Source organism: Gopherus evgoodei, chromosome 1, assembly GCF_007399415.2.
Source record: "Gopherus evgoodei ecotype Sinaloan lineage chromosome 1, rGopEvg1_v1.p, whole genome shotgun sequence".
Lineage (NCBI taxonomy): Eukaryota > Metazoa > Chordata > Testudines > Testudinidae > Gopherus > Gopherus evgoodei.
Genome location: NC_044322.1, coordinates 121,261,123 through 121,284,285, shown reverse-complemented (window position 1 = coordinate 121,284,285; position 23,163 = coordinate 121,261,123). Strand labels below are relative to the sequence as shown.

The 23,163-nt window shown below is 39.2% G+C and overlaps 1 protein-coding gene across 1 annotated transcript in view; it reads left to right on the top strand.

Annotated features, from left to right (window-relative positions):
* Positions 1–23,163, top strand: part of GABRB3 (gamma-aminobutyric acid type A receptor beta3 subunit) — a 149,672-nt gene that overhangs the window by 103,468 nt on the left and 23,041 nt on the right. Inside the window, exons 4-5 of the mRNA XM_030571053.1 lie at positions 15,481–15,701; positions 22,156–22,238. Coding sequence (XP_030426913.1) covers positions 15,481–15,701; positions 22,156–22,238 — 304 coding nt within the window. The remainder of the gene's footprint in view (positions 1–15,480; positions 15,702–22,155; positions 22,239–23,163) is intronic.

Genomic DNA, 23,163 nt, shown 5'->3' with positions numbered 1-23,163 from the left:
TATCTGTTTATGACAGGCTCACTGTCAAAATGCTGCTTCAAAGCCTCCCTGGTTTGAATACTTTTCCCTCCTCATTGAGCCCGTCTAAGAGCTCTGGTATCTGGCTACTCAAAATCAGCTGTCAGGCGAGCCCCCTCAATGCTTCATCCCCACAGAAACTTTTCCCCTTTAGCTTCACAAATATTATGCAGAGCGCAACAGGCTGCTATGACCATGGGAATATTTTTCTCTTTGAGGTCTAACCTATCAAGAAGGCAACACCAGAAACCCTTTAATCAGTCAAACGCATATTCAATGGTCATTCTGCAGCTGCTGAGCCTGTTGAAGTTTTCCTTGCTGCTGTCAAGTTTTCAGGTGTAAGGCTTCATGAGCCATGGGAGTAAGGGATAGGCTGGTTCTCCCAGCATCACTATGGGCATTTCCACATCCCCTGTTGGAATCATCTCGTCTGGAAAGAAAGTCCCTGTTTGCAGCTTTCTATTCATGCCAGTGTTCCTTAAGATGCCTGTGTCATGAACCTTCCCTGACCACCCCACATTGATGTCAGGGAAATCCATCAGTGCCTGCAATACCATACAGAAGTAGCCCTTTCTGTTGATGTACTCCATCACAAGGTGATATGGGCCAAAATTGAGATAAACATGCCATCTATCGCTCGGCCACAATTAGAGAATCCCATTGCCACAAAACCATCCACTATTTCCTGCACATTGCCCAGAGTCACAATCCTTCGTAGCAGAGGGCAATTAATTCCTTGTACACTTGCATCACAGAAACCCCCACAATGGGCTTCCCAACTCCAGACTGATTCGTGATTTACCAGTAACAGTCTGGAGTTGCCAGCTTCCACACAGTGATCACCACTCACTTTTCCACTGTGAGGGCAGTTGTCATTTTGGTGTCCTTGTGCTGCAGTGCAGGAGTGAGCTTTGCACACAGTTCCAGGTAGGTGGCTTTATGCATCCAAAAGTTCTGCAGCCACTGCTCATCATCCCACACCTGCATAACAATGTGATCCCACCACTCAGTGCTTGTTTCCTAAGCCCGGCAGCTACAGTCCACTGTGTGCAGCTGCTCTATGAATGTTATCAGTCTTGAATTGTTTCTTTCCGTGGCACACAGCAGGGTAGTCACCATAGATTCTTTGTCAGAGTTTCAGCTCATGAAATACTGCAGGATCAGCAACATTGTTTTCATAAAACTCAGCACAAGACTGCAGTGCAGAATCCATTCTTTCAGGAAGAGATAGCAGGTGTACAGTTTATAGGAGCAGTTAAAAAATGGTGCAAAACGTAGTCAGAAGCCCTTGGAATGATGGGATGGAGAACACTGAATACTGGGACAGTGATCCCACCCCCATGATGCACTATCATCCAGTCCGAGAACTGTTAGCGGCAGAAGGTGGTAATTTGCACAGTAGGATAGCTACCCACGGTGCTCTAGAAATTACAGAAAGCAGTGCACCAACAGTGTACATGCTCTGGCTACACAAGGAACGTTGTGTGAACACGCACAAGTGATGTAATTACAGCAGTTTATGATCATGGATGCAACTTAAGTCAACTTAATTCTGTAATGTAGAAATGGGCTAGCTCTCAATGCTTGCAAGAGGAACTCAGGGCTTGGCTACACTCTAAACTCCAAAGCGCTCCTGCGGCAGCGCTTTGAAGTGTGAGTGTGGTCACAGCACCAGCGCTGGGAGAGAGATCCCAGCACTGCAGGTACTCCACCTCCCCAAGGGGATTAGCTTACAGTGCTGGGAGCTACGCTCCCAGCGCTGGGGCACTGTTTACACTGGCGCTTTACAGCGCTGTAACTTGCTGTGCTCAGGGGCTTGTTTTTTCACACCCCTGAGCGAGAAAGTTGCAGCGCTGTAAAGCGCCAGTGTAGCCAAGGCCTCAGTGCCTCACAAGTTTTAGCCCTAACTCTCAAAAAGGTGTATAAATGTTCCTTTTATAACAGAATGGGTAAAGGTGAAGAGACACATATTTCTGTTTGACCTTAAAGGCTTGTTTTTCTTAGTTTAATGTATCTAAATATATTTCTGTTTTTAAAATCTTGAGTATGAGAAAATTGCATGAGTTCTGAAGTGCCCTCGATAAATATGTATTTTGAACTGCACAGTGACAAAGCAGGCTGGACTTTTTGCACATCTCTTATTAACGTTAAGTATCATTTTTATTGAAAATTGTGCAAGTCAGTTTTGATGTTTTATATTATCAAATGATAGGTCCAACACTATGCATATATGATTTTGATATTTAAAATATAATTGAGTTTGTGGAGCTTTCTTATATGGTCCCCATCGGTGTAGTACTGAGTAGTTTGCAAACATTAACAAATTTATCTATACAACATTTCCTTGGAGGTAGGAAAGTACTGAACAAACAAGTCAATCTGCATCAACTCATCTAGTTGTTCCCCACCCGCCACCAATTTACAATATAGGGGTATTTTAGGTAACACCAAAGAGGTATTCTAAGAACTAGAAGCATGAAAAATCCTTTTCTCCCCAAAGGTATATATCCTAATTCTTCAGCTCCTGCTCCCAACTCATAAGTGGCAAGAACCTCTATAATAACAGGGTAGCAGCTAACTTCCCCAAATTGTGGGTGGTAAATTCCTCTCTTGTCCAGGAGGTGTAGCACATTTAACCACCATTCTTTTTCACTGAAGTTAGATAAGAAGCTCCCATTGACTGTTGCTGCATCAGTCACTTGAACAGCTGAAGACTAATAAAACTTTGCAGTTTTCCTTTGGTTCTAATCAGTATTTAAATTAATGAAATTAAATGTAACTTAAAAAAAGCAAAGTGTATTTGTGCTACACAAAGCAACTTCAGTGCCTTGCTCTGCTTAAGGTTCTTTTTCTTTCTAGGATATTTGTGTTCCTAACTATATCTCTTAGGGTTTTCTATAGCGCTGTATGTTATTTATCTCAGCAGCTGACATTCCTATTTCTTTTCTCCTGTTTTTTTCCCCCCCAGGAGGATTCCATCATTTGAAATTTTATATCTTAGGTGTCCATCAAGTGGATTTTATTTACATCTTATCACACAGTTTTTAGGTGGGCTCCCAGGGGTATATCAAAACTAGCATACTTCTGACACGGAGACACCTCTCTGCCACCAGATCAGTGAGGCTATTACACTTCTAAAGTATAAGGGTATATGGGATCTCTTCCGCTACCTATCCATGGTGACTGGAAACTCCAGGTTGCTGAGGTCTCAGCAGGCCTTGTGGGACAGATGATACTCTGGATCAGGGAGGAAGTCTTAAAGTTATTTCCCTATCCCCAGCTGTTTAATAATTTAATAAACACAGAGTGGGACATCTTTTATTGGACCAACTTCTGTTGGTGAGGAAGACAAGCTTTTGAGATACACAGAGCTCTTCTTCAGGTCTGGGAAATGTACTAAGGCCATGTCTACACTACCACTTATGTTGGCAAGATTTAGGTTGCTCAGGGGTGTGAATAAACATCCTCTGAGCAAAATAAGTTATGCTGGCATAAGTGATAGTGTGCACAGCGCTATGTCAGCAGAAAAAGCGGGAAAGCTTCTCCTGTTGGCATAAAGTGGCTACATGGGAGATCTTACAGTGGCACAGCTGCATCTATACAGGTGTGCCTCTGTAAGCTATCTAGTGTAGCTATAGCCTAAAACTGTCACAGCTAAATACAAGATCAAACGGATAGTTTAGCATAAATAGCACATATGTTAAGGTGCCACTTAAGGTGAAGTGGCCCATTAACATCCAGTTCATAACTTATCTAGACAACAAAAATCACTTTTTGTCCTATGACTGCAGTAGTGTTGATGGGCCACTTCACCTTGAGTGGTTGCTTAGAATATATGCCAACTGCTTATGCTAAACTGTCTGTTTGATCTTGTATTTAGCTGTGACATTCTTAGCACCTTTCCCAGACATGAACAAGAGCTCTGTGTGGCTGGAAAGTTTCTCCCTCTCACCAACAGAAGTTGGTCTAATAAAAGATATTACCTCACCGACTTGTCTCTCTAATATCCTGGGACTGACTTGGCTATAACAACCCAGAGTGACTCTGTTGCAGGCTTGATTGACACTCTGGAGCTAAAACATTTGCAGAGGCTCTTCCTCTGTGACTATAACAAAATACACTCCAAGCACCAGCTCTTACCAGTCAGACAATTTTCCAACTTTGGGTTGGAAACACTGAGGCTGTGAAGACACTGCCATGACATTACTGTGAACAAAGGAAGAGCTGAGTAGAAAAAAAGACAACATCCAGCCTCAGGAGAGCCAACACTTTTGTGTAATCATCCTCTCTCAAGACACCAGCATACCAAAGTGAAGGACTAGTGTTGGGTGCCCAGGCATTTCCTCTTGCTATTCAGAGAAGGCTTCTCTTCTGTTGCTATAGCCACTCTTTCTTTCACATGCCGAATGGTAGGCATCTTTGCCTGGTTGCTATGTCAACCATCCTCCCTTTGCATGCAGAATGCCTAACAGCGGTTGATATGGCAACCTCCCTCAGAACATTTATACATGCTGAGTATGTGACAAACACTTTGGAGATGGCATTTTTGGTTGCTCAGCATGTTAGCATACCACAGGGCAACAGCCTGGGGCCGAGCGCATTCACACAACCTTACACGGGGGAGAAGTGCAGACATTCAGCATGAGCTGTGAGCAAATCCTGAGGTGAGGAAGCCAAGGTAAAACTGCTCCCTTCCACTCCCACACCTGACTGTATAAGCACATCAAGAATAAGAACCAACTCTGACTGTTGCCATAGAACCCTGATGAACATAAGAAACCATGATGCACAAGATAACCAGTGTTTCAAGTGGGTGCCTTAAACATATGATGGTCATGGCAAGTCTCTCTTCCCACACATTCAACTGCATATGGAAAAGAAGCTTTCTGAACATGAGATGTTCTGGAAACTCTATCTCTAGCATCAAGTTGCTTCTCAGAGACTGCATATTTATACTCTGCCCTTCTTGCGCAGTAGTAGAGCTAGCTGAATATTTTTGACTGACCTTTTCTTCAGCGAAAAATGCAGATTCAGGTCAACAAATATTTAATGAATTCATGTCAGATTCACCAAATTGATTTGGCTGGGGGAGGGGAGTTGAGGGCGGGGTGAAAACACCCTGAAAATATCCAAATGCTTTGTTTCAGTATTTTCAAAATGATTTTTTTTTATATTTTGAAACGTGCTTCACTTTTTATTTTCCAAGGTATTACCTTTTTAAAAAAAATACCACCTTGGAAAATAAAATGAAATGTTTTGTTTGACATCAAACAATTTTTCCTCATTTTTTCGGTTCACTGAAAAAGTGTATATATTTTCAGGTTTATTTGAAATGATTTTTCTTCAGTGTTTTGGATGGCCAGTGAACCAAAATATCAGTTATTCACACAGCTCTAATCAAAAGAAGATGAAAAGAAAATCATGTAAATCTTGTAACTGTCCCTGCCTGCAGGTATATGGGATCTTGGGGAGCAATTACCACACAGGTGGGGTGCAAAATAAACTTTATTAAGAAAATGCAAAAACAGGGAAAATTTAATAGTGAGGGATATGGGGTTTGTTAAGGTAGGCAATTGGGGAGGGAGTTCTTTTAGTATAGTATAGGGGGTTTCAATAGTGGGGTACAATACAGTGGGGTACAATACAGTTGGTAACCAACTAACACTGAAGTATAAATGTAACAGGTAGCTAACAATTTCTAGGTAAAGGGTGTGTCACAGCAGCATATAACCAACTAACAGTTATGGGTAAAATGTGTTAAATAACCAACAACTCTAGGTAAAAATGTGTCACAGTGGTGTAAATATAAAATGTGAGGTGTGTGAGAGAGAAAAAGGGTAACCAATGGGGTTTTATGCTAGACTTCAGTAATACAATTGAGGTTTGGCAGCAGTAGGAGCGGGGTGAACACGTGGGGGAAGGGATTAAAAGAGAAAGGCAGTGGTAGAGGAATGAGGTTAGGGGATGGGGGAAGAGGAGCACGTGGTGGAGCAGAAACCAAAGACAGAGGCGCTACAGAGGGAGATTTAAACTCAGGGAGACACAGAGAGCAGACAGGCTGCAAGTTTAAACAGCAGAGAGACTGCAATGAGTGACTGGGGAGCTCGGGGGGGGGGGGAGATTGGGGCAGTGGGAAGACAAATTCAAATAGTAAAAACCTTATCTATCCCCTAACTTAATCAAACTTATATAAAATGACAAGCAGCTACAGAATACAACCAGGCAATGATTTTCTAAACTTATCTTAACCAACAATTAGGCAACACAACAAATATCACAGAAACTTACAAGCTCTACAATCTTAACAAACTATGACTTATTAAATTAAAAAAAAAAAACAAGACCTATGGTGCACCTTATGCTATGGGGAGGTTACAGAGGGCAGAGTGGTATGTATCCAGGACCCAGCTCCCAAGGAAGCCAAGGGATGGTGGCTACACCGGTGGATACAGCTGAAAGCAGAGAGCCCCAAGGCAAAGCCCACAGGAGCAGAGCTTAGCAGTGGCAAAGAGCCCTGTAGTTTAAGAGAGGTTTTAAGACACAGACCAAGGTTTAGCTTGAGTTTGTGTGCTGGGGAAACAGAGCCAGCAGCTAAAATAATAAAATAAAAGTATAGAAAGTTTTACAGAGGGATTCTTACCAGTCCCCAAGGCAGCAGCAAAGGCAGAAGCAGCAGCAACATCAGAAGAGGCAAGGAGGGTTCGGTACAGTCTCAATAATCAGGAGATCTCTCAGGTAGCAATTCGTTCTTCGTGGGGGGGTTTCAAAAACGGGGGTACGCTCAAAAATAAAACGAGAGCGGAGAAAGGACCCCCCAGAACCCCTGGCTGATCAGACCAGGCAGCAATGCAGGAACCTTTCTGAGGTGTGTTTCAAAAATGTCTGGTTTTAAAGGCAAACTTGGGCAGTTTCCCACCAGTAATCCTGATAGGCTCCCTCTGTCACAGGGGAGGGGGCACAGGGGAAAAACTGAAGGTAAGCCCAGAGACATGCCTGGACATAGTCCTGTGCAATAGGTGACTCAAGAGCACATGAGACTATGACTCATGCCCAGGATCTTAAAACCACAATAGGCCTTGCAGCTCTGGACATTGCCTACCCTACACCAAGCCCAGGTTCAACGAGGTGATAACAGGACTAACCCTTTGAAAAGGGCAGTGGTCCCACTTAGCATGCAGCACAAAAGTGGCCCTCCCTTTGAGAAGGGCAGTGGCTCTTGTTAAACAACTTAACAGCCAGGGAAGGGCGGCCACAGGAGAACAGAACACAAAATGGAGTCTGGGGAAACAAAATGGAATAGGGGAATAGCTGTAACGGACAGTAACAAAGTGTCAAAAATAAGCTGCTTCCTTGAGGGCCTATATAGAATCAGCCGTTGTTTTCCCCCCAAAGTATTGGTGCACCGGTGTCCCAAAAGCCTCAGTACAGTCAGACCTCAGGGGGATCCATAAAATCCATGCATATGTTCTACTGATGCTTTCAGCTTCATCACACAGATGCCCAATAACTCCACAAGGGTCTGATCATGCTTCATTAGGAGGCCCCCAGTACTCCTGCCTGGTACTATGAGCTGTGCACGGCTGGTGGGTAAACAGTGTCCTGTCCCGAATGCTCCAAGGAGTGCCAAACAGATACTGCCTTGCAGTCAGAGAAGAGAGTGTCTCACTGCATAATCACACAGTGCTTCAGTGTTTCAAGTCAGAACTTGATGTTTACAGGACTCTAGCATTTCAGTTTAGCTGAGATGTGCTTGACAGAGGATAGTGTTTCCATTACCAGTGTGTAGGGCCAATACCTTTCACAACGCCAGAGATCAAGATGCAATGCCTGGATACCAAAGTATCAAGATGCAAAAATGCATAGGAGGGCAAGTCTGTGTAGAAGGACCTTTCCACACCTCACCAAGACAGCAATTTAAGACTAAATTTTCAAAAGTGCCTAAGTGACTTGAGAACCCAAGTCTCATTAGCTTTCAATGGGACTTAGGTACTATGAAAATTTTACTTTTTGATATCAATCAAGATGCTTTAGCATTGAATTTCTCTTGGTAACAGAGCAATATTTTAACCATGGAGGACAATTCTCTTGCTGAGGGAATGTGTGACACACTTCCATCCCGTCATTATTTCTGTTAGTAATCCTATAGTTTCAGTCTACATTAAATTAGTACTTTCTTTGTAAGGACATGGTTGAACAACTCTAACACGGCTGGATCACTTTTGTTGACTCATTGAGGTAGATGTGGCTTTTTTAACTCCACCAGGATATTGTGGAATGGGATGGAGACTTTTTGGGAGGCAGAGAAAACCAGAGTCTATAAGAGAGGAGTCTTAGCTAGGAACCATCATGAACAGAAAAGCTTGGGGAGAAAGCCAAGTGTGAGGTTCATGTTGCATTATTATTGTTAAAATTACCCTAAAGCCAAACCCCAGAGTACATTTGGACTATAGGCAGAGTCTATGTATTCTCAGAAAAGAAGTCATGAATGAACACCTCTGCTCACAAATTGTTCATGCCATCTGTTCCCTGGAAAGCATTCTGCCTTTAGGGGAAGGCTCCATACCATGGCATAACCTCCAAGGGCTAGTTCATGCTCATAGTATGAAAAGGTGTGAAATTCTAACTTTCATTTGCACAATTCTTATATTAATAAATTACACAATATTTGAGAACTGATGGTGTCAATATTGTACAGAAAATGGAACAGAGAAGGTACCTTTCTCAAGGAGCTTACACTGTCAAAATCAAAGCCAAAATACATTAAAAAGTTTGCAGAATGCTGTAAGCATGCTGATATATTGTACTATCTTTTCCTACTTAAGCTACAGGTTTCTTCATGTTGAGACTAGGGCTGTTGATTAATTGCAGTTACTTACATGATTAACTAAAAAAAAAATCACAATTTTAAAAATTAATTGTGATTAATTGCAGTTTTAATCACACTTAAACAGAATACCAACTGAAATTTATTAAATCTTAGTATTCTGTGTTGTAACTGAAATAAAAGTGTGTATTTTTTTATTACAAATACTTGTACTGTAAAAATTGTAAACAAAAAAATAGTATTTCAGTTCACCTCATACAAGTGCTGTAGTGCAATCTCTTTGTCATAAAAGTGCAACTTATAAATGTAGATTTTTTTGCTCAAAACAATGTAAAACTTCAGAGCCTACAAGTCCACTCAGTCCTACTTCTTGTTCAGCTAATCGTTCAGACAAACAAGTTTGTTTACATTTGCAGGAGATATTGCTGTCCACTTCTTGTTTACAGTGTCACCAGAAAGTGAGAACAGGCATTTGCATGGCACTTTTGTAGCTGGCATTGCAATGCCAGATATATTGAACATTCATATACTCCTTCATGCTTTGGCGACCATTCCAGAGGACATGCTTCCATGCTGATGACACTCATTACAAAAAGAATGCCTTAATTAAATTTGTGACTGAACTCTTTTGGGGAGGATTGCATATCCCCTATTCTGTTTTAACTGCATTCTGCCATATATTTCACGTTATTGGAGTCTTTGATGATGACCCAACATATGTTGTTCATTTTAAGAATTCTGTCACTACAGATTTGACAAAACGCAAAGAAGGTACCAATGTGAGATTTCTAAAGATAGTTAGAACTCTCGACGCAAGGTTTAAGAATCTGAAGTGCCTTCCAAAATCTGAGAGGGACAAGGTGTGTAGCATGCTTTCAGAAGTCTTGAAAGAGGAACACTCCAATGTGGAAACTACAGAGCCCGCACCACCAAAAAAGAAAGCCAACCTTCTGCTAATGGCATCTGACTCAGATAATGAAAATGAACATGCGTTGGTCCGCACTGCTTTGGATTGTTGTTGAGCAGAAACCATCATCAGCATGGATGCATGCCCCTGGAATGGTGGTTGAAGCATGAAGGAACATATGAATATTTAGTGCATCTGGTACATAAATATCTTGCAATGCCAGCTACAACAGTGCTATGAGAATGCTTGTTCCCATTTTCATGTGACATTGTAAACAAGAAGTGGGCAGCATTATCTCCTGAAAATGTAAACAGACTTGTTTATCTGAGCAATTGGCTCAGCAAGAAGGAGGAGTGAGTGGACTTTCGGGCTGTAAAATTTTACACTGTTTTATTTTTGAATGTAGGTTTTTTTGTACCTAATTCTACATTTGTAAGTTCAACTTTCATGATAAAGAGATTGCACTACAGTACTTGTATTAGGTGAATTGAAAAATACTATTTCTTTTGTTCCTTTTTTACAGTGCAAATATTTGTAATAAAAATATAAAGTAAGCACTGTACACTTTGTATTTTGTGTTGTAATTGAAATAAATATATTTGAAAACGTAGTTGGGACCATATTTTCCTTTTTCTCTCTTCTCACTGATAAATAACAAAAATAAATATGTGAACTGTCATTACAGATATCTGACTCAGTATTGGAAAAAAAAATGATAATCTCACATGACACTGTGCAAGGCAACTGTTGGTGAATACTGACTGTTTCAGTGCTGACCAGTGTGTGTGTTTTTAATTATATATCTATTTAACTGAAACCTTATTACAAAAAATTCCTAAATGTACTTAAACTTCTTGAATCCCTCCTGTGTTTGCCAGTGTGCCTAGTAGAATGTGAAAAGTCAAAAGCATGTTTTTAAAGTACAGAATGCAGGAATTTAGCTCCCGTTAGCTTTAATGGGAATCATATAGTTCAGTCCCTGATTGATGCTTTAAAAATATGCCCCTTACTCTACAGTATCCATATCTAAGTTATGGAGAGACTACTAGATGGATTTTTCTGGTTTATTTTATCCTTTGAATGAACAAGCTGTATTGTTCTATCAAAAATAAATTGTTTAAAACAGTTGGGGATAATTCCATTTCCCTGAAGGCCAAGAAAGCAGTTGATGTGTATTTACATTAAAGAATAAATCTAAGATAGGTATAAATCAATCCTCAGGAACACTATAATAAATATTTTAATAACTAATTTAAAATCATGAATAGTTATTATAAGCTATTGTGATTAACTATAATACTCTATTAACAATAATTTGGAGAAATACACCCATTTCTACACTTAATGGCCAGTTTGTTAACATCCTCCATGTGTAGTACACTAAAATGGACTGTAAAGTGTAATTGCAAATTTTATGGTATTCCTGCAGTGGTACATATTGTTAATGTTATTTTTGACAGGCAAATCATTATATATTTATTTATATTTGTTTTCATTTTACAGAGTATTGAAGACAAAGCCAAAAATAACTACTCTGTAATAGAAAATCAGTTCTTTTCTATTTATACTTAATATATTATGGTACATTAGTAGATTAGTAACTTTAGTAGGTTTTAGTGGCTGAAAAGCTGTGTAAGAATAAATAATGCAGTGTAATTTCTATCGATGTGTTCAGTCTGTAAAGAGGTTCCATTTGGGAAATATATGTTTAATTACCATATACACCTGCAGCATATATAAGGATATATTTTGTAAGACTGTAATATGCTCACTTATTCACATGTGGTGGAGATAATGGACACTACTTACAAAGAGCATAGGCACATTCTATTCTGTTGTATTTAGGTTCTTACATGGCCCTCATCACCATAATAAGTGAACACCTTCTAGAAGTAACGGGAATATTATCTGCCATGTTTGGTTCTTTCATTCTCCCTTCTCAACAAAAATACTGTAATTTTTTTTTAAAAAAATAATGTATAAGGCAGGGGTCGGCAACCTTTCGGAAGCGGTGTGCCAAGTCTTCATTTATTCACTCTAATTTAAGGTTGTGTGCGCCAGTAATATATTTTAACATTTTTAGAAGGTTTCTTTCTATAAGTCTATAATATATAATTAAACTATTGTTGTATGCAAAGTAAATAAAGGTTTTTCAAATGTTTAAGAAGCTTCCTTTAAAATTAAATTAAAATGCAGAGGCCCCCAGACCAGTGGCCAGAACCCGAGCAGTGTGAGTGCCCCTGAAAATCAGCTCACATGCTGCCTTCAGCATGCATGCCATAGGTTGCCTACCCCTGCTATAATGTATACCTGTACTATGTGTTATATTTGGAGAAACAAGGTCAAAGTGCACTTTGCACTGGAAACAAAAGGTAGTGAGGTTTGTTGTGGTATTTAATTCCTGTGGAATGAATTCCCATAGTCTTGGGCTTGTCTTGTGCCGTCTTCTCCACAGACAAGCTTTGTCCTTGCAATGGACAGTTCTACTGTGCCTGACAATAGCAGCTGAACTGCCAGCTGCAGTCCTCATCCTGAAATTTTGGGCAGTCTATTAGGTAGGCTGGACTCAAATCATTGAGTGCCTTGAAGGCAATGACTGAACCCTTTGAAATTGGGAAGCCAATATTGTTGTTTGATGTGCTTTTGGAAGCCAGTGCTAGTGAGGAGACAGGCTGCTGAATTCTGTACCAGCTGGAATTTTGTGAGGCTGACAGTTTCATGGACAATAGAAATAGTCCAACCAAGAGGTGATAAAAACTGAGGCTAGGTCATCATCCATCAGCATGGGATGCAGTCTTCTAGCCAGCCACAGATGATAGAACACGTTACTTGCAGATGTTGCTAAGTGAAATGCACCATGCATCAGCAAAGCATTGTTGTCACATGTAGGTATTGATCCTCATCTGATACAAATCAGTGTAACTTCATTGAAGTGAGTGCAACTACGCTGTTTTGCAGAAGTTGAGGATGTGACCTCTAATGCCCACTCTTTTCTTACTCCTTTTCTATCATAGTAATTTCAGCAGAGTTTTATCACCTCTAACTTCATACTTTTACCTAGAATGGAAACATTTTTTCATTAGAATTTGACAATTTTCATGTATAATTGTTTTGATTTCAATAAATTTCTGATGGAAAAAGTACCTGGTTTCCTGCCATCTCATCTAACTCATCAGCTAAGTAGGTCAATTGGCTAGCTGTTAGCATGTATCTTATATCATAAGAAAGAAGAGAGGGTTTTTCTTGAAGTCCCCTTTCCTATTATTCAGATGCTGTTTCAATTACATTTGAGTGAGAGCTGGTTACTCTTTCAGTGCAGTAACAGATCACGTTAGTGGTTTTATGCCTTTTTTCCTGCTCCTTCTAAGTTATGCAAAATACATTTTATTATATAGTGTGCATTTTACAATACTCTGTATATATCCACTATTTCACTTATTCACAGTCTCCTGCTATTGGACATTTGAAGCAAAATAAAGTACTGTGCTATCTTTATTAATAGAAACAAACATTAATCAAGCCACAACTGGTAGAGAATGTATTTGTTCTTATTCATCAACATCAGAATGCCAGGAGGTATGTGGTCCTTCTGATGCACTAATAGGAGTTATGCGCATGCACTGAGAGCAGCATATATCTTTTCCTTTGATGAGCGATGATGATTAGTCCCACTAAGAAAAGCTTTTCAACCAAAAGATTGGATCAGGTTATTCTGAACAGTCATGTCAGATTTGGGCTTTAAAGCATGAACTGCACTCAGTTCCACAAGGACCTCTTTTTCTTCTACCATTTGGTTCCTTTGTTTTAAATGCTCTTAGCGTCTGGAAAGGGAAAAATTTACCCAATGACTATAATATTGTATTCGCCACTCAATTAAAACTAGTTTCTAGAAGCAAGATATCTTGCCTCATTAAAGAGAATGATTCACTTGATAAAAATCCCACGGACTGTGAATGTTGAAGGGGATTAGTAGTTTTGTCTGAGTCTGAGGAGGAATGTTTGGATCTGATTGAAGCACTGGGTAGGATTGATGCCTGAAACTAGGATTTCTCCACATGAAACCCTTTCCCAAAAATGGACATGCAGGCTACCACCAGCCCTAACAGTTTTACTTAGATGCATTAATGATACTTCCTACCCATCTGAGAGAAGCAAGCCTGAGGGTCTCTGTATCACCAGATAGCTAAACCACATGCAAATGGAAATACCTTGTGGCTTGCACACTTCTAGTTCACTATTTAAATATCTGGAAATTACATTAACTTCTCAGTGCTACATGAATATTTTTGCTATTTAAAACACGTGTATTATTGAAAAATCAGTATTTTAATAGGCAATGTTTGTGTTTTTATTCTAAATATAGCAACATTATACAAATTTTCTGTTTTATCCTGAATCATCAATTTGGTTTTCATACAAAGAATTATGAAAATAAAGGATCCTAAAAAGGAAATGCCCTGCCATATTTTAAAATAGATGAAAAAAGATATTTTGAAGATTTGTTTTCTTTTTATATGAAGAGAAAATCTTCATATGAAATTCATTTTGACTCTGACTTATTTTGCTAGTATTATAAAATATCCACATGCATTTTTATGTTTTTGTATAATATCCTAGATCACTGATTTTCAACCTTTTTCATCTAAAAATTTTCAAATGTAAGTGCAGAACCCTAGGGGGTCCATGGACCACAGGTTGAAAACCACTGTTCTATAATGACAACCTTTTGCAGATTCCTTAGACAGTCTGCAGACCTGAGGTTGAAAACCACTGGTCTAGATTCAGTGCATGAACCACATAGATTATGGTTTATCACAGAGGTTGGGAACCTCTTCCCTAGCATGTTAAATGTGGTTTTATTATTGACATGATTAAAATTTGCAACATTTTAAAATAGCAAAAGATTTATTAAACTGGTTGAATAAAGTTAGGCTCCTATATCCATGTTTAGGCTCCAAAATAAGATCAGCATTTTTGAAAATGCTGAATACCCAGCACCCTCAATTGACTCTACGCACAAAGCCATGAAAAATCAAAATAAATATAGAAACTAGTATAATCAGGCTAGGAGAACTTTAGCTAGGGTTTACCTACTGCTCATGTATATTGCAGCATGGTGGTAAAATCTTTACACTGTGCCAGGATATATTCTCCTTCTATAGGCACACATATGCACACCACATCTTTCCAATTTTTCTTTCTGATATAATTTTGACTGTTGTTCAAAATATCTTGCATGGGGTGCCAGAGTGGTAATTTAGTCCTATCTGTATCTGTTTCATGATCTGTAAAATGGGGATTGTAATATTTACCTACTATTTAGTTACCCACCCCACAAAACGCCCTTCATCTCTCTTATAATGAAGCTCACACAATTGATAGTGGTAATGTGTGTGAGAGAGAGAGAGAGAGAAGGGAAAGATGCCAAAAGCAGTTGAATTTGCTAGAGATTTTGAAATACACATTTAAAACTTACTTGAAACCATTCCTGAGTCATTTAACATTATTTGAAGCTTTCATGGTCTAAACTGTTTTTTTTGCAAGGTAAATGTAACTCAAAATGTAGCTAAAATTGAGAGCATAGAACAATGAGGATGTTAAACTACTGTTAGTAAGAATTTATTTTTTTATACAAGGTGTAATATGTAAACTTTATTTCCTCAGTAATGAATTATTGACTCTCTAATCAAGCATTGACTAGAGGGTTTTTTTTTCTCTATTTCCCCATCAGGATTATACCTTAACAATGTATTTTCAACAATATTGGAGAGATAAGAGACTAGCCTATGCTGGGATACCTCTCAACCTTACGCTTGATAATCGAGTGGCAGATCAACTCTGGGTGCCCGACACTTACTTTTTAAATGACAAGAAGTCATTTGTGCATGGAGTTACAGTGAAAAATCGAATGATTCGCCTTCATCCAGATGGAACAGTGCTGTATGGCCTCAGGTCTGTATTTTATGATGAAGATTTCATAGCTATTGTTGATATTTGTTTTCTGGTACAAGGTTAATATGCTACATAGAGTGTGTAATATGTAACTTTCACAGTAACCCTGAAAGATGCCTGTAGAAAATCAACACACTCAGTTTCTTAATTTTGCCATCAGTGTATTTAGTCAGCTTTTATCTGTTTATATAGTGTCACCATAACTTAAAGCTCTGCATCTACAGAAAGTTGAAAGGAAACCATTAAGTGCAAACCTCAATATTTCATTCAAAAAACATGGGCAATGAGGTTTAATTTGGGTGCTGAGTTCCTCTTTTGATGTACCACTACTCAGTAGTTGAAAAAATAAACCCTGGAAAAGCAAAGTCTATAATAAAACATGAATGTGTGTACCTTCTAGATTTTATATTTACTCTGGAAGTGTAAAGGGGCTTTAAAGGACACTGCTTTATATCTATTTTAAGTCCCTGTACATTGCCAGATCAGTAAAAAGGGGACTTAGTGAAATGAGAATCAGGCCTGGAAAGTTTAATTGAAATTATAGAGAGAGGGGAACTCTTCACAAATCAGGACGGAATGAGGATGTGGAATATTCCCACCACAACTACTTTAATATTTACCATTGCTTCTGGTTTTATCAGGTGTTGAAGTTTTATTTGACTTTGTCACTGATTCATCACTTTCCAAGCTTCCATTCTGTATAAACTGGGGAGGGGCGAGCTTGTTTATATAAAATAAAAAAAAAGAGCCTCACACCTTTATGGAAGTTCAACAAAGTCTGCTCTAACCCCTCAGACAGAGACCAACACCTACAAAATCTCCACCAAGCATTCGCAAAACTACAATACCAGCACGAGGAAATAAGGAAACAGATCAACAGAGCCAGACGTGTACCCAGAAGCCTCCTACTGCAAGACAAACCCAAGAAAGAAACCAACAGGACTCCACTGGCCATCACATACAGTCCCCAGCTAAAACCTCTCCAACGCATCATCAGGGACCTACAACCCATCCTGGACAATGATCCCACACTTTCACAGGTCTTGGGTGGCAGGCCAGTCCTCGCCCACAGGCAACCTGCCAACCTGAAGCATATTCTCACCAGTAAATGCACACCACACCATAGTAACTCTAGCTCAGGAACCAATCCATGCAACAAACCTCGATGCCAACTATGCCCACTTATCTACACCAGCGACACCATCACAGGACCTAACCAGATCAGCCACACCATCACCGGTTCATTCACCTGCACGTCCACCAATGTAATATATGCCATCATATGCCAGCAATGCCCCTCTGCTATGTACATCGGCCAAAATGGACAGTCGCTACAGAAAAGGATAAACGGACACAAACCAGATATTAGGAATGGCAATATACAAAAACCTGTATGAGAACACTTCAACCTCCCTGGCCACACTATAGCAGACCTTAAGGTGGCCATCCTGCAGCAAAAAAACTTCAGGACCAGACTTCAAAGAGAAACTGCTGAGCTTCAGTTCATCTGAAAATTTGACACCATCAGCTCAGGATTAAACAAAGACTGTGAATGGCTTGCCAATTACAGAACCAGTTTCTCCTCCCTTGGTTTTCACACCTCAACTGCTAGAACAGGGCCTCATCCTCCCTGATTGAACTACCTTATTATCTTTAGCTTGCCTGCATATATATATATACCTGCCCCTGGAAATTTCCACTACATGCATCTGACGAAGTGGTTATTCACCCACGAAAGCTCATGCTCCAAAAACGTCTGTTAGTCTATAAGGTGTCACAGGACTCTTTGCTGCTTTTTCAAAGTTGGGTATGTTCATGTTCAGCAAGTGATTGCTGCACCATAAGCTGTGTTTAGTGAAAGGAGGCATTTGCTTTTGCATGCTATGTACCCATGTTGCAAATACTGAGATGTTTTGCAGCAGCAGCAACCTGAAATCTTACTTTTGAATTCAAATAAAAAACAGAGCTGAATCTTTTCTTTTATTCTTCAAGAATCAGCCTCACAAACATAAAAATATATGAATATTAGCAAAGTACAGTTATTGCTTTGAATTACAAGTACTTCATTGCAACTTTGTGTATAAATTTTGTGGCAATGAACTGCTTTCATGACATCAAGGCTCAGCATTTCTCCCTCTGCATTGAGGGGACTTGGGGTAAAACAAACAGTCCCACTTTGGAGGTTTTATACTTCATGTTGGTTTATTTACAATATTTATACCATAGGCCTTAGGGTTGGCCTGAAGGCACCTTTAAACAAAAACAAACTAAAATATTACATTTCCTAACTCCCTGCAGTACAGCCTCTCATGCTGACCACCAGTTGCCAGCCACCTCTCTAACCCACTCCAGGCCCAACTATGCTGGGAACCAAGGCCCCTTTCCCAAGCAGAAATAAACACAAGATTTGCCCTTATAGGGAAAACCAGCTCTTTACCTTGGAGAAGCCTTCTCCCCCTGCTAAATGCAACCCTTCTGCAGCTTCTCCTCCTCCTTTGTCTCACTCACTGGAAGAGGTTTTTAAAGGTTATGGGCTGCCCTTAATTAGACTCAGGGTGTCCTTAATCAACCTGAGGTAACTTCCTGGAAACTTTATAGAAAAGGGGTTTTAACTATTCTAAGACAGATACACCTGCCTTCAACCATTCTCCCAGAATTGTCGGTCTGACTGTGTCATAGTGTTCATAGCACATTCCCAAATCAATTTGATTAATGTCAGTTATAAAATTAAAGCTCAGTATTAATTGGTAGAAAATCATTTATTTAATAAATTTAGTCTGCTCTTCTGCAGATGGTGAATGCCCATTAGCAGATTACACTTTCCTTGAACATATTTGTTGTTTGAATTTACTCAATGAGAAGAGACAGAGGGATATGGACTTCAGTGCCAGCAGCACATAGATTATACCCAACTCACAACTTTCTTCATACACACATCACTCTTGCCAAGCTTTTGCTGAGCCTGCAAGAGAGAAAAAGTTCCTGAAATTAACTCTTAGCAAAAAGAAAGGGAAAAACATTCTGAAAGCCTGGTCAAAACTTAACCTCCTGGATCAAAGTTGCAAAGGTGGTTTGCAGACTTGTGCTCCCTCTAGGCTTTGCTGCTTCTGAACAGTCAAATGACATCAGTAGCCAAAAATACCTTCTGCCATCTTCATCTGGTCATGAGGCTATGCCTCTTCTTTAGTGAGTACCTGGCTTTTGTAATTTTCATGTTTGACACCCCCAGCACTCAGTTACTACAATGCACTGGATGATAGAAAATATCATGAGAAAGCTCCAGGTGGTGGCCCATCTTCTGAGTAACACAGATCCCTGAAAGTGCCTGATGAAAGTGACCTATGTGCCACACTGGCTCCATGTTAAGTACTAGAAAATTCAGGACCCTGATCTTCAAAGTCTTCAAGGGATTGAGTCTTGGTTATCTCAGGTTTCTTCTCTGCCACAACAACCCTTATCCATGAAGAACAATGGAATTAATAGTTCCAAGGATGAGACTGGACTTTCTCAGAACCTGATCAATGGCTGTGGAACTTCCTTCCAGCACAAAATGTAAAATGCACATTTCTGTGCAGCAGCTTTTCCACAATAATAATTCAAACAAAAAAATGTAATGTCATTTACAAAGAGGTGATAGAAAATAAAGTATCCTTGGCTGTTGTTTGCTTACCAGAGGCAAATCTTTTTGCCCTCAGACACTATGGTGATGGAGCATGTTATAAATTCCTAAAGTGAGAGAGAGAATTGTTTTGCAAGTCTTTTTAATCTGTGAATTGGTTATTTTTAATATTCAATACTCAGTATTTGAACATTCACTCTATATTGATTAGTTATGGTTGGTCAGATAAGAAACGTGACATTGCTTCTGTTCTTTAACTGAAAGAACGAAATTCTTATAAGCAGGAGGGAAGGAGATCTGGATTAGCCACTGGGACTGTGAACCTCTCAGAAAGACTTTCTTAGTGTATTTAAATTTACTTAGACTGTAAGCTTTTTGAGGAAGGGACTATTTTTTTATGTTTCTGTACAGTGCCTGGTGCAACAGATTCAGGGTCTTTAGGCAACACAACAATATAAATACTACTACTACTAATAATAATTAATAAGGTTGCAGTTCAGGGAGAGGTGTCAGGAGATAAACTAACTTAGGGAATTTTGTTTCCTTTCTGTATTGCGTGCATATAAAATGTGTGTGTGCATTTGTGTGAAATTCAGTCTTTGACTCATATAATTGCTTCTCTACCAGTGCTCTGCGGAGGGGTTCTAGGAATCCTGTCATCCTGCTGTGCCAGATAGCATCTCATTCCATAAAAAAAACATACCTCTTCTTTTGTGCATAAGCTAGCCCGAGTGAACAAAACTTTCCTTTACCAAGCATGTGTGCAAGGAAAATGTGGTTGCCTGAAAGTTCACAGAAATTGTACACAAATGGAACTGAGCATTACTGCAGCAAATGATTTTGTAAATTTGGTATTTACCTATCTGTTTTATTTTTTTGAATCTTTAGTTTGATGTTTTGGACTTACATGTTCATGTCTTGATTTAGTACATAAATATCCTATGTATTCTTCCTGAGAATGCAACCTTGCAATACATAGATGTTGATGGGGCTTAGGACAGAGTACATTATCTAAAAAGGCATAAGGCAACCTCATGTTAAAGGCAAATACAAATTTGCAAGCTGCAGCATTTTTAGTAAATATACCAAATTTATCTTTTATAAATGTCCGTTTTCTGTCTACTTGGTATTTGCCAATAGTTAAAGACACTAATATTTGAGGGACCTTGATACTGGAACTGCCTCTGCATGAATTTAACCCTTGCAGATCCCATAGCAGGATCTGGAACCATGTGACCCATTGTTCAATATAGTAAATATTTTCCTTTAAAAATAGAATTGGATAAAAGCACAATAATCACAATTACACATTACTGATTTTTCTTATTGTTTTGAATTGGAACTACCAATATTGTATTACATACAAAATAATTTGATTTCATCGTAAATATGACTTTGTAAAGTTCATGATTGTTATGATTGTGTAATTTAGTATGTTCCTGCAGTGATCGCAGATAAAATGTTAAGTAATTTTTTCCCCTGAGTGCATTACTTGATGCTTGTTTTATGTGCTAAGTCAGAGTTGCTAACAGTCATACTGCAGATACACTAGTTTTCATAATTAATAATCCTGAGTCTAGCACCTTGCCTGAGGAGCCAGCAAGACACTGGGCAGATGTTCGATTGAGATAAATCCTTCTCCTAAGCCACAGAGCAGCTGTGGAAGCTGTTCTTTGTAAACTATTCGAGTACATTGGGACATGTGTTAAGACAGAACATCTGTCAGGACAGACATGCCGTTGGGTAGCTGAAGGAACATGTAAAAGGGGCCATCTGAAATAATCCCTCCATTGAACACTACTTAGAGAGGAAAACTTACATGAAAAGAGTGGTCCAAGGTAGACAGTGATGACAGAGCTTTGTTCATGCAGTAACCGACCTTTGACAGTGAAGGAAGGATTCATATTCAGATTTTTGTTTAAGAATTAACCATTTTTCAAGTTTGTGTCTATGAACATCAGAAAAGGGTTAATTTGGTTTTAAAGTCTGGACCTAATCAAATATAGAAGGTAGTTTAAACATGAACTTCACATGAAAACAATATTAGATAGATGATGCTCCCTTAGCATATGCTAAAGGCTAAGACCACAGTTCAGCAAAACACTTAAGCGTGTGCTTAAACTTAAACAGATGTTCAAGTTCATTGCTGAATCAGGGCCTACATGTCAGTATTAACACATTATTTTTAAAATTAAGCTCCAATTCTGAGTCAATATATGGCTTAATATAACTGCTTTGAATGCATACATATATTTTATAACTTTAAATTGAAATTTATAAAAATAATTTGAATATATTGATCATTTCAATATTTACTATACATTGATTGTAAACGTATGCTAAATTTGGATTGAATGTACAAGTTGTTGCATCGCATTTAAATAAGCTTAACTATTTTGAATCTATCCTTCCACTGGCTGCTGTGGATTTTATTTCTTTATATGGGTTTTGATAAAACATAACCACAGTAAAACCATGTTGTGTGGTAGCTAAAAAAGAAGAAGAAGAAAAACTGAACACAAATGTAGTATAGTAAAAAGCATCATCATGACATGTATAGCAAACTTTTATGGTTAAACACTTTCTGATATAAAGCCATGTTCTTTAATCGTGACAAACGTTTAAATAGTACTTGCACACTGAGCCCCAATGGGATTACTCAAGTGCCAGTTAGAGTGAGTAATCTTACTGAAGTCAATGGAACTACTCATTTGAGAAAGTTCTGATCAGTGTAAGAGCTGCAGAATCTGGTCTATAGTCAATGCCTTTCTTTAAACATTCCTCATGTTTAAAGAAAAAAATGAATGATTGTAATTCCATTTGTTTGTATTTCAGAATCACAACTACTGCAGCTTGTATGATGGACCTGAGAAGATACCCATTAGATGAACAAAACTGTACTCTGGAAATAGAGAGCTGTATGTATATCTACAGATACAAATAAAGTCCAGTTCAGTTGTGTGGGCAGTTTTCCCCAGCACAGCCATAGAACAGTCATCCTGATGCCAGCAAACGTGAATTCCATAACACAATGACCCTTTGGAGTGTTTATTTGATTTTATGCGTCATTTAAAATATAAGAGAATTATTAATGTCAGGCTTGCATGTTGTGTTGATAAAAAGGGGTGTTAAGAGATAGAAAGAATGATACAGTTCATCACTCTAGACTGATGAGGTAGAGGTCGTCACTGGATATTTATCTACAGCATGAGAACGAAGGTTCATATTTTAATCAGATTGACTTTGAAGAGAGCAAACACTAAGATACAATTTCCTTTCAGTGTGCTTTATTATGCATGAATGGCTTTGCCATGGGACCTCGCTGGCCATCATGCCCACTTATGATTTGGAGTTCAGCTCTACACACAAGCAGATTCAATCTTCAACCTTATTGTTTTCTGTAATTGGAATATTCTGATATTTTGTAACTGTGCTCCAAGAGCCACTGCTCTATTTCTACTACATGGTGGAGAGTGAGGGGAATGTCTGCATACATAAAATATCACACATGAAGAACATACTAATGAATTCTTTGTTTAAATTACACTTGATTTAATCCCAGTCCCATTGGCAATAATGAGAGTTTAACCATTGATTTCCGTGGGAGCAGTGGAAGGCCTCTCTCTAATACAGAGGTGGGCAAAATACGGCCCCCGGGCCACATCAGGCCCACGGGATGCTCCTGCCCAGCCCCTTAGCTCCTGCCCTGGGAGGCTCGCCCCCAGCCCCTCCTCTGCTGTTCCCCATCCCCCCGCAGCCTCAACTCACCCCGCCACCAGCGCAACACTCTGGGTGGCAGCACTGCGAGCTCCTGGGGCAGTGCAGCTGCAGAGCCCGGCCTGA